At 32.1% G+C, this 15,757-nt stretch overlaps 1 protein-coding gene across 1 annotated transcript in view; it reads right to left on the bottom strand.

The window, feature by feature from the left end:
• The window catches only part of LOC118206018 (beta-1,4-glucuronyltransferase 1-like), a 70,965-nt gene that overhangs the window by 12,271 nt on the left and 42,937 nt on the right, over positions 1–15,757 (bottom strand). The window contains exons 3-4 of the mRNA XM_035378298.2: positions 13,896–14,921; positions 2,639–2,868 (exon numbers count right to left, since the gene is read on the bottom strand). Coding sequence (XP_035234189.1) covers positions 2,674–2,868; positions 13,896–14,921 — 1,221 coding nt within the window. The 3' untranslated portion in view covers positions 2,639–2,673. The remainder of the gene's footprint in view (positions 1–2,638; positions 2,869–13,895; positions 14,922–15,757) is intronic.

The following is a 15,757-nucleotide window of genomic DNA, read 5'->3' as shown; positions in this document are numbered from 1 at the left end:
TTTTATTATTATTTCAAAGAAAAAATATTCTTTGTGACACTGTTGAAAGCATCTTTTGTCTTTTTGGTACATGCATAGACCCACATTGTACGTTTCGCTCGTGTGTCTTCTTCTATGATGTTTCTTCCTTGTGCTACAAAATGTACACTGATTGGATCTAAATTTCACTGGTATATGTCCAGCATTATTTAGTTTCCTTTCATCTGGCACATGGAATTTCTGGTTTTTTTATGTTAATGGGGGAGGGCTTGGTCTTTTTCGCTTTGGTACGGATCATTCGTTTCCCATTCATACTTATTTTATTCGTATTTCATCTCAAAATATTTAGAAAATATTTTTCATTTAAATAAAACTTTACACGATTTCTATTTTTAATTACAGCAAAGTATATTTACTTTAAATTTAAACCACAGGAAATAATTTTTAAAATCACAATATTAGCTTGGGGAGCAAGTGTGTTGAGGTTAGAAAAAAGTCTCTGGAAAAGAAAGACCTTTTTACTGGGCAGGTGCATCTATTGTTTAGTAATAAAATAACTCTGTGATTTCAAAACCCTTTATCTATATCCGGATAAAAATAAACATTCCTATTTGAGAAGCAAGCAAACACCATTGTGAAGAGCAGTGATTTCAAGGCGCGACCACTGTGCCTCTAGAGCATTGTGACACAATGCTCTAGTGGGGCAGTGGTCGCGCCCTGAAACCACAAAGCAAATGCCATACATATAGAGGTTTTTTTTTTATATATGCAGTTTAATTTTTGCTATTTCTTATTGTTTATGATAGAAATCATGATGTGCAATGAATAACTTTTGAAATTTAAAGTTGTTTATATTAATAAAAGGAAGTTATTTTGTCTCATTGAAAACGAATTTTAAAAGACATCCGATTTGAAGTACTAAGACCTAAAACATGTATGATTCTGTAGTCATTTTGTGTTATTTAGAGTAGATCAGTAATCAATTGATTTTCACTCAAAATTTCGCAAGGAAGAGGAGAAAAAAAATTCGAAAATTGGTGGTTTCAGGGCGCGACCACCGCGCGTCAAAGGGTTAATACTGTTTGCTTAAGTGTTACAACATTTTTTTAAAATCATGTTCGGTTTCAAGGCTAATGAGTCAATTTGTGAAGAGACTCTCCTTTTTCTAACTTAACAATTGTGCTCAATTTTTACTAAGTTGTAACAACTGCCTTCTGCTCTTTAGACAGCTGTTTAAACTACTTATTCTTACATAAAGCTAATATATATATATATATATACAAGCAAGAAAACACCTACACTGCTACTTCAAACTGCATAGGTATTTTATTTAGACTATATCTTTAAATAATATATCTTAATAAATTTTACATTTATAACTCCAACACTCTTTCCCATACTGCATCAGTGTCTTCTGCACAACGATATATAGAAAACATTCTTATAAGACTTCTGAAAATGAACAGCATCTTGAAGATCATAAGTAAACACGAAGAGTGATCATCATTCTAAGATGACCATCACCACACAAGAAACACGTGGTTGTTTGAATCCTTTGAAAAACACACGTGGACAGAAAATGAAAACCATCTCAACCCACACTCTTCCTTGAAACTGGCAATTAAGCCATAAGAAAAAAAGTCACTGTTTAACCCTTTCGCATCGAAGTCGCCCCAAACGCCTTAGCATTCAGACATCGGTAGGACACCCGAAACGCCTGAATAATTTCCTACCCAGTGCTTTCCCCCATCACGTTACTGCATTACTCATTGCTTTCAGGTGTTGTTAAATCACATGTCAATCATTCTTTTGAAGCTACTAAAAGTAGCTTCCTTGTTTCCTTTGTTCCTTCCTTTCCTTTGTTTACTGTCAGTGTTTAGCTTTTGATGCCCAAAGTTGCAATCCCGTCCCAAGGGGGAACTTCACACAGTGTCAAAGCGTCGAAGAAAGAAGTTCTCGCTTTACTTAAGTAAGGCTATTGTTAGCGCTGTAGTATTCAACTTGTCATGGGGGAATGAAAAGCATTCCAGGAGAAATTCTTAGATACGGGCGTTTTCGATGTTTGGGGAATTGAGATTTTGCCCTCAAACGATGCGAAAGAGTTAATATAACAATTTGTAATCTTATTTCTAAATCTTTTGTTATTTTTTTTTTTTCCATTTTATTTTGGCAATACAATTAATGGAAAATTCACTCCTAGATAGTAGTTAAATGCAAGTAAGTGAATCAAACATAATGAACCTTCTCAGAGTGACCATGTACCTAAAACAACAACTTCCATAAGTGGCCAGTATTTCTGAAAATAGAATATCATCCCTGTATGATGACTATCCCTGTAAGATGACTATTTCCACAGATGAACAAAATCACCTGGAACTACAGGTGATATCTTAGAAAAAGTTCAATACACCACACTCTGAAGTACATCTAAGTAAATAAGTTTTAAAAATTTGGGATAAATTATCTTAATATGTTATGTAAATGTTTTGCTATACATACAAGACTGTGGCGATTTCAAGCAAAAAAAAAATAACTTTAAATGAAAAACACAATATAGCATTATTTCGCAAAAGTGTTACAAATACTAATCAGTGAAAAAGAAATATTATGCATATTTGCCAATAAGATATATTTAAAAGGAAATAAAAATAAAATTTACCTTCTCGCATGGAACCATAATTTTAAAAATATCACTCAGTAACATTTCCGAGAAGAATCGGGATATTTTTCTTTCAGTTCCACTTTAAATTGTCGAAATAAAATACGATTTCTTTCTTGGTCAACATCTTTATCTTTGTGAAAAGAACGAGGAGTTTTAAGACCACGATGAACTACAAAAGCATTATTTAAGACAGAGAATTTATAACCTGCAACGTGGAGCTCACATACCTGAAATAAATACAAATATTTATTGCAAAGCTTAAACTGTTCAATGGCTTTTACAAAAAATTAAACAAATGCATTCCACAAATTATTAAATACATATATTATACATCTTGTAACTTATTTAACAAAATATGCCATCATGAATCAAAAATTAACATGAAATTCTTTCCAGAGAAAAACTGCACTACAAACATTAACACATGAATTCTGGCAGAAACAATTTACAATAACAAAACAGATTATCTCTATCCCTTCTCTTTTCACCACAAGCTTTTTATCTTTCAATTCTGAATCAATGATGGCTCAAATACCATTCTCACTTCCACCGCATAAAAGCTTTCCCAATGTGCTTGCTGTCATTTTGGTTTCCTAAGTTGATCACATGCAAGTTGAAGCTACATTTATGATATTTAGATGGTGAATGTAACTATCATTGCCCTTTTTTTTACCTGGATACAATTTTTCTAACAATTACAATTACTGCTTGACAGTTAATTTTTCTTTATAAGAACTGAGAATACTCAAAGCCTCTTCACATAAATTAATGGTACCTGCTTCTTGGTTTTTCTGCCACAACAGCTTATAAAAGGTTTCACAATGACCCTGTCTTTGAGCAAAGTTAAGGGGATAACTATGTACATATACAGAGAGAGAAAGAGTACATATGTATGGTTTGGTTTGGTTTGGTTTATTTTAATTATGGCAAAGCACTCAAGGGCTCTCTGCCTAAAGAGAAGGATGTCTCTGTAAAGGATTTTCTGAGAGAAACTGGCTTGAATACACGTTACACCTGGGGAAACCACAAAAATGACCATGCAGTCAGCCCTGTATTAGAGGCCCTGGCCAAACTACCACTGTTAAGCGAAATTACTATTCAGCCACTGGTGGCCTGAAATGATGACACAGAAGAAGTTAGCTGTTTTGATTCCACACCTTTACTCAATTCAAATGGTAAATCATTATTCTTTTAGATTCTCCAAGATTACATACACAATAATAATTTAGACTAAATAGGATTAACTTTAAATTTACTGTGTCATACTATACATTCAAACAAAGAAAGACAGGAAGAGCGGCAACAAGGGTCTTATAGTATAGTGGCAGGAGGACAAAAGCAATCTGATGAAAAATGGTGCGAACTCTACATTTATAATAGCGATTACATAACATGCCAGAATGTTCTTGAAAGTACTGATCTGGGGGAAGACCCTGAAATTGCGGAAAGTTAATTAGAGGTTGTCTGTTCGCATAGAGCAAAGCCATCGTTATGTTTTTTTTATATATATATTTTATATACATACATATATATAAAACAATAATTTATAATTAGAAAACTTTTCATATACCATCTCCAGGGAATAGAAATTCAATTAAAACCTCCAAAAAATTTTAGTCAGTATTTTAATTATTATTTTTAATTAGTATTTTCAAAATCTTTTTTGCTTTGAAAACATAAAAATCTGTATAGAAAAATTCTTAATTGCAAAAATACCAAAATCAAGTGTAAAAGATATTTTTAATATTGAAAAAGTAGCTATTGTCGTTGATCATAGATTAATCGACTTACCAAGGGAATAAACCAATATACCATCAATTAACAACAATTAAATTGTATATATATGGTGCTAAGCCTATAAAATAAAAGATTACTTCTTGGTACTGTATCTATGAATAAAATGGTATTTTCAGTTACCATAATAACCCTTTTTCTCTCTTGTAGAGCATAATTATACTTATAGTATAAAAATATAAAAATACTGTACAAAACAAATTGCTCTATATTTCATCATTACAGTCAGCTATCAAGTCTTAAGCATTTTTTAATATCTTTTGAAAACACTTTGCCATAGTTATTTTGAGTTTGTAAATTTTTGATTGATACAGAGATCACTCTGAAATTTTTGAGATATGTGTAAACGTTTAGTGGCAAAAAAAAAAAAATTAATGGTTAGATTTGAAAATATGAACTATTTTAGCCTAGCAGGCAATTTTTATTGGCCAATTGCAAGTCTAGTTCAAAGAACAAATTTTAGGCAGGAAGAAAAATGGAGTTGATGCGAGAACATTATCACACTATCTATGACTTTAAAGTGGGATTACATCAAGAAGAATGTGTTCAAGGTCTATAATTAGCATTTGGGAATGAAGGTCCATCTCATGCTACTCTAATCAAAAAGTTCACAGAATTTCACAGAAGTCAAAACTCTCTTCAGGATGAAGAATACACAGGAAGGCCACTGTCAGCAGTAATCCCAGATAATGTGTCTACGAAAAATCTTATCAATGATAATCGCTACCTTTACCACATGATACAGAAGAAACATAACATTGGATCCGCCACCATACATAAAATTATTCGTGAAGTATTGCAAATGAAAAAAAAATAGTTTTCCATTGGGTTCTCCATACTTCAACTGAGCACCAAAAAGAGGAGCATGTCAGAATCAATAAAGAAACCCTTAAATTACTTAAAGATGGTGGCCACTGCATTATTTCTAAAATTGTTACCATGATGAAACGTGTATGTCATGTTTTGGCATTCCAACACATCAAGAAAGAAAAAAAAGTATGGGTCTTTTAAGATGATCCCCACACCTACGTTGTCTTTTGACAATGTACCATGAAAAATGTAATGTATGTCGTTTTCCTCATAAATACAAGATTGGTCAAAGCGATTAAGATGGAAGGAATGAAAACAGTCACAGCTAACTGATACACCACTAAGTGTCTTCCAGAAATTCTTCAAGAAGTAAATGTTAGGGAACTCATGCTCCACCAAGACAAAGCATCTTCTCATTCAGCAAGGTTAACAGTTGAGTTTCTTCAACAAAAATACAACGAACTGGTAAAACATCCACCATATTCACCTGACCTAGTTGTGTGTGAGTTTTTGACTACTTTTTTTCTTATCTAAAATAAGACCTTACATGGACATCATTTTCATTCTGAAGATGAGATTAATGAGGCTATAAATGCATTATTTTTGTCAATTCCAAGAAATAAATAGTTTGAGGCATACAATCTTCGGGAAAATCGCTTACAGATGTGCATTGATGCTGCAGGAGGATACTTTGAACCTAAAACTACATAAGTATAAATTTAAAAACCTATTTATAAACCAAAATTTCAGAGTGACCCTTGTAATTTTCAGTATGTGTACAGCACACAATAAAATTATCTGCATCATTTTCACTCTTATCATCACTCACATTATTAACATCAGTAGAAACATATTCTATATTGTTTACATTTCCTCTCATTCTGCTTAATAAAGATCTATCAATGCTAGATTTGTTAAAAAGAATAAATTTGTTTAATTATGCACCTATTTCATTTGGTTAGATTGAATTTCCTTGAAACATGCGAACAATAATTGCTGCGATATGGCTATGTATAGAACTAGAGTAGGTTATGGATGTAAGCTTAAAGTATTAGTCTACAGGCCTTCAGTTCATTGCCAGAGTTCAAATATATCAGCCAATTGTAGTTGCTTGTTTCTATCATGCTAATCGCTCAATCAAGGTCCAGACATGTTCAATCAATGAAAAATCTGATAAACATGCTGCCTATAAAAAAATGTCAGATGTTGCATAAACCATGCAGTCATAAGTGATCCCACTAGCAAGTAATGCCAGAATGCAGGACAACCACAAACTCTAATATGCTAGTTGATTTCAAGGTTGTTGGACCACTATGACAATGCATAATGCAAGTCTTTTACAATCAATTTTCACAAATAATGCAGCATCCAGAAACAAGATTTATCTAAATATAAGACCATGCTATTCAGGAGTTTAAGTGCATCATTTAGTGCACCCCTATATCCACAGACACTCTGTATTACAGATGAAGATTTGTGAACCAAAAGCTGCAATGAAAGCAGTCCATCATATTGCTACGCATACTGATTCATTTATTTGTCACATTCTAAATGATAAAAATATACAAATCTGTAATGTGGTTTGTGATTTAAAAGTATCATGCACTCAGCATATCTTATATATTAATATCAGTAAAGCATTTGCGAGTAGTGATTGTAGTGACCCTTCTTAACAATTCCTCCAGACCTCCTAATCCAATCATCAGCAAAGCATTTGTGAGTAGTGATCGTAGTGATCCTTCCTAATAATTCCTCCATGCCAATCATTGTCTCCATGCCAATCATTCTAATCCAATCATTGTCTTGTGATTCCACATTTATAAAACAGAAATCAAATTTGTCCCAAGAAAAGAAACAGTTTCAGCTAAAATAATCCATATCACTCTATACTGGAAATGTCATGTGGTCAAATTTAAACAAGGAGTGCATTGAGTTCAATCCTCTGACATGAGGCATACTTACACCTCCTATGCAATAAACAACAAGCAAATATGAATCACATATGAAAAGCTCCATTTCATTCTTTTTTATTGCTGTCAGATGATGTTATTGGTGCCCATGATGTGGAAATATGCTGCAATGCTGATCATTAACTCGTCATACCTGCTTAACTGCACCATGCAAGCTTGCAAATCTGTTTCTTCTATCATGTCCTAACATGGTTAAGTTGCTTCTTTGATTGAAGTTATAATTTTAATAGACAGCCTTGTACTTTAAATACTCATGTATTAGCCAGGTACAAGCAATAATTGTCCAAATGTGGATGATAAGCTTGCAAATACCAATACTAACAATGAATTAAAAAGTCACCAATTTAGTAATCTCAGTGAAGTTGAAAAATATATAAATAGATTAAATTATTGATTATGAAAAACATTGGTAACATATAAAAAAGGCTTGACAGTTAAAATTTTTAAGCATGACAACAAACGTTTTTTGTAACATTAACTGTAAAGATTCTGCAAGAAAATATTCTGACAATAAGAAAAACAGTTTTTGCAGTTTATTCCATTCCTTCAAGTAACATTAAATCATTTTGCATACAATTTACACCAAAACACCTCTTTTTTTTAATTCACAGAAACTTTTTTTTTTTTTTTTTTTTTTTTTGTACTTACATTTTATTCCATTAACTGTGAACGCTGGCTCCTATTAAATTATGTAATTTAGCATAATTTATGTAACTAAGTTGCACCAGCCATTCAAGTGGAATTTTCAGCAGTACTTCTACCAGCAGTTCTTGCAAAAAACATCATCAGTATCTCTGAATAATCCATCAAATGCCAATGCTGCAGAAGTATTCGACCCATTTCATTTTTGCTCTACACAAAAAGCCTTTCATTGATTTCTGTTATTTTATTAGGCCCTTTAATTTTATCAGCCAAAAGCTCTGTTTAGATTGTTATAACAAATTTGTAAATGCTATAACAAATTTCCCACGGGTCATTGTTCCATTCTATTACAGTTTAGTCAGCCATATCTAGTTGTTTTTTCCCCTTTCAATGGATGTTCATTATTTCAACCAGCTGCAAATGAGCAGCAGTTCCGTCACAAATGCAATTCTACAATCCTCAGATTCTTTTCTTTCTTTCAATCAATCAGGGTTACATTAAATGAAAGTGCAGATGTTATGAGTGTGTTGTAACATCATAATATGCTTATCCATAATTGGCACTAAATTGCACCACTTGACGACGTTTCACAACCGATGGGAAAATATGCAAAAACAATTTTTTTTTTTTTTAGAAAATTTTCTTGCGATAATTTTATTTTCTGATGCTCAAAATATTTTGAAAAGAAGAATTTGTACGAGGAGAAAATATACCAATCAGAATGCAATTAATTTTCCCTTTTAGCTTCTTGAGAAAGAAACTTTTTTTCTAGAAGCTAAAATGAAAATTAATTTCACCTTTCTTTTCCATTATTTACCAAGTTCTACATACAGAATTAAAATTTAGATTAAATTCATACCAGCATATGCATATTAAAGCAATACCAATACTAATTCAGAAGTCAAACAACAAAAATCAGCGTTATATTTACAAAATTTTCACAGGACTAGTTTCGATGGTTTTACCGAACCACCATCCTCAGCTGCAAAACCGCAAATGAACAAGATAGGAAATAATGATTAGATAAGATAAGAAAGCATGGACAAGAATAAGCAAGTGGCGCCATCTGTTGGTGAAACCAGAACTAAAACATAATTTCTTTAAAGGCCGAAGGCAAATTTGGATTGGAATTAGAATCGTTAACTAGAACAAAAAGATTTTTATGAATGTGAAATGCCTCTAGAAAATCCAGTTCTCCAATGGAAGATGTTTTTTGAATAATTTTGGCAGCAGAAAAATTGAAAGTGTGATTTTCGGACCAACAATGTTGAGCAACAGAAGACTTCTGTGTTTCCTTTTTTCTAACATATGCCTCATGTTCTTTGACGCGAAATTTTAAGGCTCTCTTTGTTTGGCCAATGTAAATTAAACCACACTGGCAAGGAATCCTATAAATATCCCAGGAATTCATATCCAGAATGGGGTCCTTGAGTATAGAAGTTGGAATTTTATTGATGGGAGAATAAACAACCCGAAAGTTAAATTTCTGCAAAATATGTGCAACTTTATAGCTAATTGATGGAAAGAAGGGAATGACAACAGAATTTTTTTAATCTCCTAAAATAAGAGTGTGGCTTTTAGTGTGTTCAGATGAGAATTTTTTAACTGCTTGATTAATAATGTTGGGTGAAAAGCCCCTGTCAATAGCTATTGCTTTTAAATAATTTAGTTCTTCATCAAGGGCTAATTTGGAGGAACAAACTTGAAGAGCACGGAAAACATAGGAATAAAATGAAGCTAACTTTTGTTTAGTCGGATGACATGATTTAAAGTGTGGTGGAAGGCAAACCGATGAAGGTTTACGGTAAACTGTAGTACTGAAGTTGGATGTGTTACGTGTGACCAGAATGTCGAGAAACGGAAGAGAATTGCAAGTCTCAAGTTCAAAAGTGAACTGAATAGCAGGATCAATAGAATTCATTGTTGAAAGAACTTTATTTAAATCATCTTTATTACCTTCAAACAGGGTAAAAGTATTGTCTACGTAGCGGAACCATGCCGGGAAGTTTAAAGTTTCAAACAATTTTGATTCATAATAATGCATGTAGATATCAGCCAGGATGGGACTGAGGGGGCTTCCCATGGCTAATCCCTCAGTTTGTTTGTAATATTTATTTTGGAAAACAAAATGTGTTTGTTTCAAACAGAGTTGAGTGAGAGAAATTAGCTCCTCAATTTCGATGCAAGAGAAATGAAATTCGCGAAGTCTGGTTTCTAGACATCTTAATGCACCCTCCACTGGGACATTGGTGAATAATGATTTTACATCAAAAGAAACCATGAGTAAATTACTAGGAGAAATGTTTTTAACCTTTTTTACAAACTCTATTGAATTTTTTATGGTGTAAATGTTATTGTCTAAATAGAGTGGAAAATCTAGAAACTAAATATTTAGCTAAAGGATACGAGGCAGTACCTAAATTTGATATAATAGGGCAGAAAGGAATACCACTTTTATGAATTTTGGGAAGAGCATATAATCTGGCACAATTCGCAACAGATGGGATAAGCGAATGTTTTAAGTTGCTTGAAATGATTTGCGAAGATTTGATCGCAGTTTTTATTTTGGATGTTTCCAAAATAAATTATGTTTCCATTATACTCAAGGACCCCATTCCGGATATGAATTCCTGGGGTATTTATAGGATTCCTTGCCAGTGTGGTTTAATTTACATTGGCCAAACTAAGAGAGCCTTAAAATTTCGCGTCAAAGAACATGAGGCATATGTTAGAAAAAAGGAAACACAGAAGTCTTCTGTTGCTCAACATTGTTGGTCTGAAAATCACACTTTCAATTTTTCTGCTGCCAAAATTATTCAAAAAACATCTTCCATTGGAGAACTGGATTTTCTAGAGGCATTTCACATTCATAAAAATCTTTCTGTTCTAGTTAACGATCCTAATTCCAATCCAAATTTGCCTTCGGCTTTTAGAGAAATTATGTTTTAGTTCTGGTTTCGCCAACAGATGGCGCCACTTGCTTATTCTTGTCCAGGCTTTCTTATCTTATCTAATCATTATTTCCTATCTTGTTCATTTGCGGTTTTGCAGCTGAAGATGATGGTTCAGTAAAACCATCGAAACTAGTCCTGTGAAAATTTTGTAGGTATAACGCTGATTTTTGTTGTTTGACTTCTGAATTAGTATTTATTCGGCGTGTTATTGTGTCTTAATTAATACCAATAAATCAATAATTTGTCTTTGCTTGTATTCATTTGTATCTATAATTTGTAATTGTAAGATATTGATAAATTGTAAGAAATAAGGGGAATGGGAAATATTACTTATGAATGCAAATATAATGACAATAAAATTTTTACGACTGCTGTCAATTTTTTAAAAAATGGAGCCATCTATCTTTCAACCTGTAGACATTTCCTCCTCCCCAAGCATAGTTAGAAAATTTTTGGCAAGTCATATATTAGTGTTCTTAAGAAAAATTAAACCAGTTAAATGAAATCTGAAAACGTGAAATTACTGACAACTGTATAAGATCTGAACTTTTTACCTAAAGCTTCCTTAACTAAAACCTAGCAAACCTAGGTTTAATTTACATTGGCCAAACTAAGAGAGCCTTAAAATTTCGCGTCAAAGAACATGAGGCATATGTTAGAAAAAAGGAAACACAGAAGTCTTCTGTTGCTCAACATTGTTGGTCTGAAAATCACACTTTCAATTTTTCTGCTGCCAAAATTATTCAAAAAACATCTTCCATTGGAGAACTGGATTTTCTAGAGGCATTTCACATTCATAAAAATCTTTCTGTTCTAGTTAACGATCCTAATTCCAATCCAAATTTGCCTTCGGCTTTTAGAGAAATTATGTTTTAGTTCTGGTTTCGCCAACAGATGGCGCCACTTGCTTATTCTTGTCCAGGCTTTCTTATCTTATCTAATCATTATTTCCTATCTTGTTCATTTGCGGTTTTGCAGCTGAAGATGATGGTTCAGTAAAACCATCGAAACTAGTCCTGTGAAAATTTTGTAGGTATAACGCTGATTTTTGTTGTTTGACTTCTGAATTAGTATTTATTCGGCGTGTTATTGTGTCTTAATTAATACCAATAAATCAATAATTTGTCTTTGCTTGTATTCATTTGTATCTATAATTTGTAATTGTAAGATATTGATAAATTGTAAGAAATAAGGGGAATGGGAAATATTACTTATGAATGCAAATATAATGACAATAAAATTTTTACGACTGCTGTCAATTTTTTAAAAAATGGAGCCATCTATCTTTCAACCTGTAGACATTTCCTCCTCCCCAAGCATAGTTAGAAAATTTTTGGCAAGTCATATATTAGTGTTCTTAAGAAAAATTAAACCAGTTAAATGAAATCTGAAAACGTGAAATTACTGACAACTGTATAAGATCTGAACTTTTTACCTAAAGCTTCCTTAACTAAAACCTAGCAAACCTAGGTTTAATTTACATTGGCCAAACTAAGAGAGCCTTAAAATTTCGCGTCAAAGAACATGAGGCATATGTTAGAAAAAAGGAAACACAGAAGTCTTCTGTTGCTCAACATTGTTGGTCTGAAAATCACACTTTCAATTTTTCTGCTGCCAAAATTATTCAAAAAACATCTTCCATTGGAGAACTGGATTTTCTAGAGGCATTTCACATTCATAAAAATCTTTCTGTTCTAGTTAACGATCCTAATTCCAATCCAAATTTGCCTTCGGCTTTTAGAGAAATTATGTTTTAGTTCTGGTTTCGCCAACAGATGGCGCCACTTGCTTATTCTTGTCCAGGCTTTCTTATCTTATCTAATCATTATTTCCTATCTTGTTCATTTGCGGTTTTGCAGCTGAAGATGATGGTTCAGTAAAACCATCGAAACTAGTCCTGTGAAAATTTTGTAGGTATAACGCTGATTTTTGTTGTTTGACTTCTGAATTAGTATTTATTCGGCGTGTTATTGTGTCTTAATTAATACCAATAAATCAATAATTTGTCTTTGCTTGTATTCATTTGTATCTATAATTTGTAATTGTAAGATATTGATAAATTGTAAGAAATAAGGGGAATGGGAAATATTACTTATGAATGCAAATATAATGACAATAAAATTTTTACGACTGCTGTCAATTTTTTAAAAGATGGAGCCATCTATCTTTTAACCTGTAGACATTTCCTCCTCCCCAAGCATAGTTAGAAAATTTTTGGCAAGTCATATATTAGTGTTCTTAAGAAAAATTAAACCAGTTAAATGAAATCTGAAAACGTGAAATTACTGACAGCTGTATAAGATCTGAACTTTTTACCTAAAGCTTCCTTAACTAAAACCTAGCAAAATTTGTTACCAGTTAAAAAAAAATACAATATACATATCATTAAAACATTAAATTATTATTATGTAAGTTAAATAATGATTGCTTAATGCTTTTTGGGCAGGGGGGGGGAGGTATCAGGAAGGCTCATTTAAGTTCATTATTGTAAACAGATGAAGCAGCCAGTCTTTAGCTTGCAAACCTTATTCATTTTTAAAATGAAAAGGGATTGAATTTTTAAACAATGTGAAGAACATATTAGGGTTATATGACTAAAGGAAGAGTTATCTTTGTTAAACACTTTCTAAGGAAAATTGGCTCGTATTTATGTTATATATGGTTAAAGCCACAAAAACTCTCATGCAGCAACCTCATTCAGAGGCATTTAAACTCAAATCAAACTACCAGTGTTCAGATATTTAATTTCATGGGTAGGATCTTCCCCTTTTTTTTTTTTTTTTTTTTTTTTTTTTTTTTTTTTTTTTTTTGAGAAACCATACTGACCTACAATTACACAATCCAATTTAGCCAACATAAATTACCTGTCAAATAACAACCAAAATAATGACTACAAACAGTATTATAACTTATGTGAATTATCATATATATAAGCTTTTGTAGAATTCAGTTAAGCACTAATGAAATTTCGTTCTGAAACTGCTTTACTAAAAATTACACAAGGGAAATAATATTACAAAATAAAAGAAAAGCTCTGATACATATATATAATATTTTACTAAGCATAAAAACATTTATATTTACTTGACTAATTCGATTAAATCCATACTGTCGAAATCTTTCATCGTATAATGGAACGTTATTTCGTCCAATATAAAATGGTTCCCAAGGATCTCTCCACAGAACTTCAAAAAGAACATCAAGTTTCTTTGATGGTGGTTCTCTTTGCCAAGCTTCATAATCTGTGTGTCTTTGACATTTCCAACAAAGCTCAAAATAAAATGGCCTTGCTTCCATTGCCTCAACTTGTTGAAGTAAGCTTGATTTAGTTCTTGGAATTGTTGCATCTTCTTTTACTTCAAAAGCAGGAACAACATACACAGTCTTATCATCTTTATTTGTCTCTGAAAAAAGCTTTTTTTCTTTTGAAAACTGTAAGAAATCATTATGTAAGTTTTCACTTGGCACCATGTCAATATCAATCATAAACACAAACTCAGTAAGTGCACTTCTCCTTGCAACATTCCGTAACAAATTGTTTGGATAAGCAACGCCCAGTGCATAGTTCTTTCCAACATTAAGTTTCTGTAAATTATTTACTAAAAAGTCACATGAATTAACATTAGGATATGAGGAAGGCAATGCGTTATTTGTAGGACCATTTAAAGGGTACACCAGATGAAAGCTTGTGTTGTAACGAATATTTTGATAGCAACGCCTTAGATGAAGAATGGTTTCTACTGCTAAAGGAACATCTTCTGTCAAACTAAAAACAGCTACAGAAATTACTCCTTGCCATGAAGATGCAAGCAAATCAAGATTATGAAGACCATTTATTGTTGTTTGTGTAGCTAAAGTAAGGTCTTGTTTCAAGTGATAATTATTTTTGATTAATTCTCCAGTTATGAGATAATTTATAATATGAAATTCACCAGATGAATCTAAAACACTACTCTGATGAATAGATTTCATCATATTGGCTCTGTCTCTCTGAATCTCTGTCTCTTGATAATCTTGAACACTTGTGTCCCATCCTCTAACAGTGACTTCTCTTTGATGTCTTTGATTTTTGCGTGCTTCCAATCTACTAAGCAGAGTCATATGTATAACCTAAATATAGAAAAGAGGGAGAAAATTCTTTTTATAGTTTTATAAAAGATACTAAATTCAGGAAAAATTAAACCTAAAACATACAGCACGCTTTAAAAAAGATTAAATTTTAAACCACGATAAACTGATTTTCGGATCATATAAAAAAGGCTATAATCATTCATTAAATTCTCAAGCAGCATAAAATATAATTAATACATTTAAAAAATAATACTGAGTATACATTCACATTAAACAGGAAAATATTTATCCCTAGCCATTCATTAAGTTATGTTAGGGTAGAGCCAAGTGACATAACCAAACAGTTCTTTCCTTTTTCTCTTCCTTGCAAGAAATACTGTAACTGTAAAAAATTTCAGGTATCATATTTCAAGGGAAATATCTATTTTGCCTATTTTTTAATCCACTCGGTTTTCTTTTCTTTTCTTTTTCTTTTTTTCTTTTTTTTTTTTTTTGGGGGGGGGGGGTATGAAATCTGTGCATATGGACAGAATAAAATACTCAATTTTCCAAAATGGATTCAAAGGGGATTTTTGTTCAGGATGTTTGAGCATAAGTATGTAAACTGAAAAATTATTAGCTGTAGAATATTAAAATTTCGGATTGGGTCTTCTATAACATCTAATTGAGCACCTCCCTTTTTTTATTGCAATCGGCAATACAAAAAATATGCTACTGCATACAGAAACCTATAACATTTTAAACTTTTGAATCAAAATTAAAGGAGATCCCCTTACTATTTTTTAAAATTCTTTTATAACTATGGAAATACCAATCATATTAAAATTTATAATACGTTGTAGATTATTCTTATGTTTCAGACTGACATCTGAAGC

This window comes from Stegodyphus dumicola, chromosome 9, assembly GCF_044657685.1.
Source record: "Stegodyphus dumicola isolate Sdum_Otavi_A_Nest chromosome 9, ASM4465768v1".
NCBI classification, from domain to species: Eukaryota; Metazoa; Arthropoda; class Arachnida; order Araneae; family Eresidae; genus Stegodyphus; species Stegodyphus dumicola.
The sequence above is the reverse complement of the archived record's forward strand: the minus strand, read 5'-3'. Positions and strand labels throughout refer to the sequence as shown.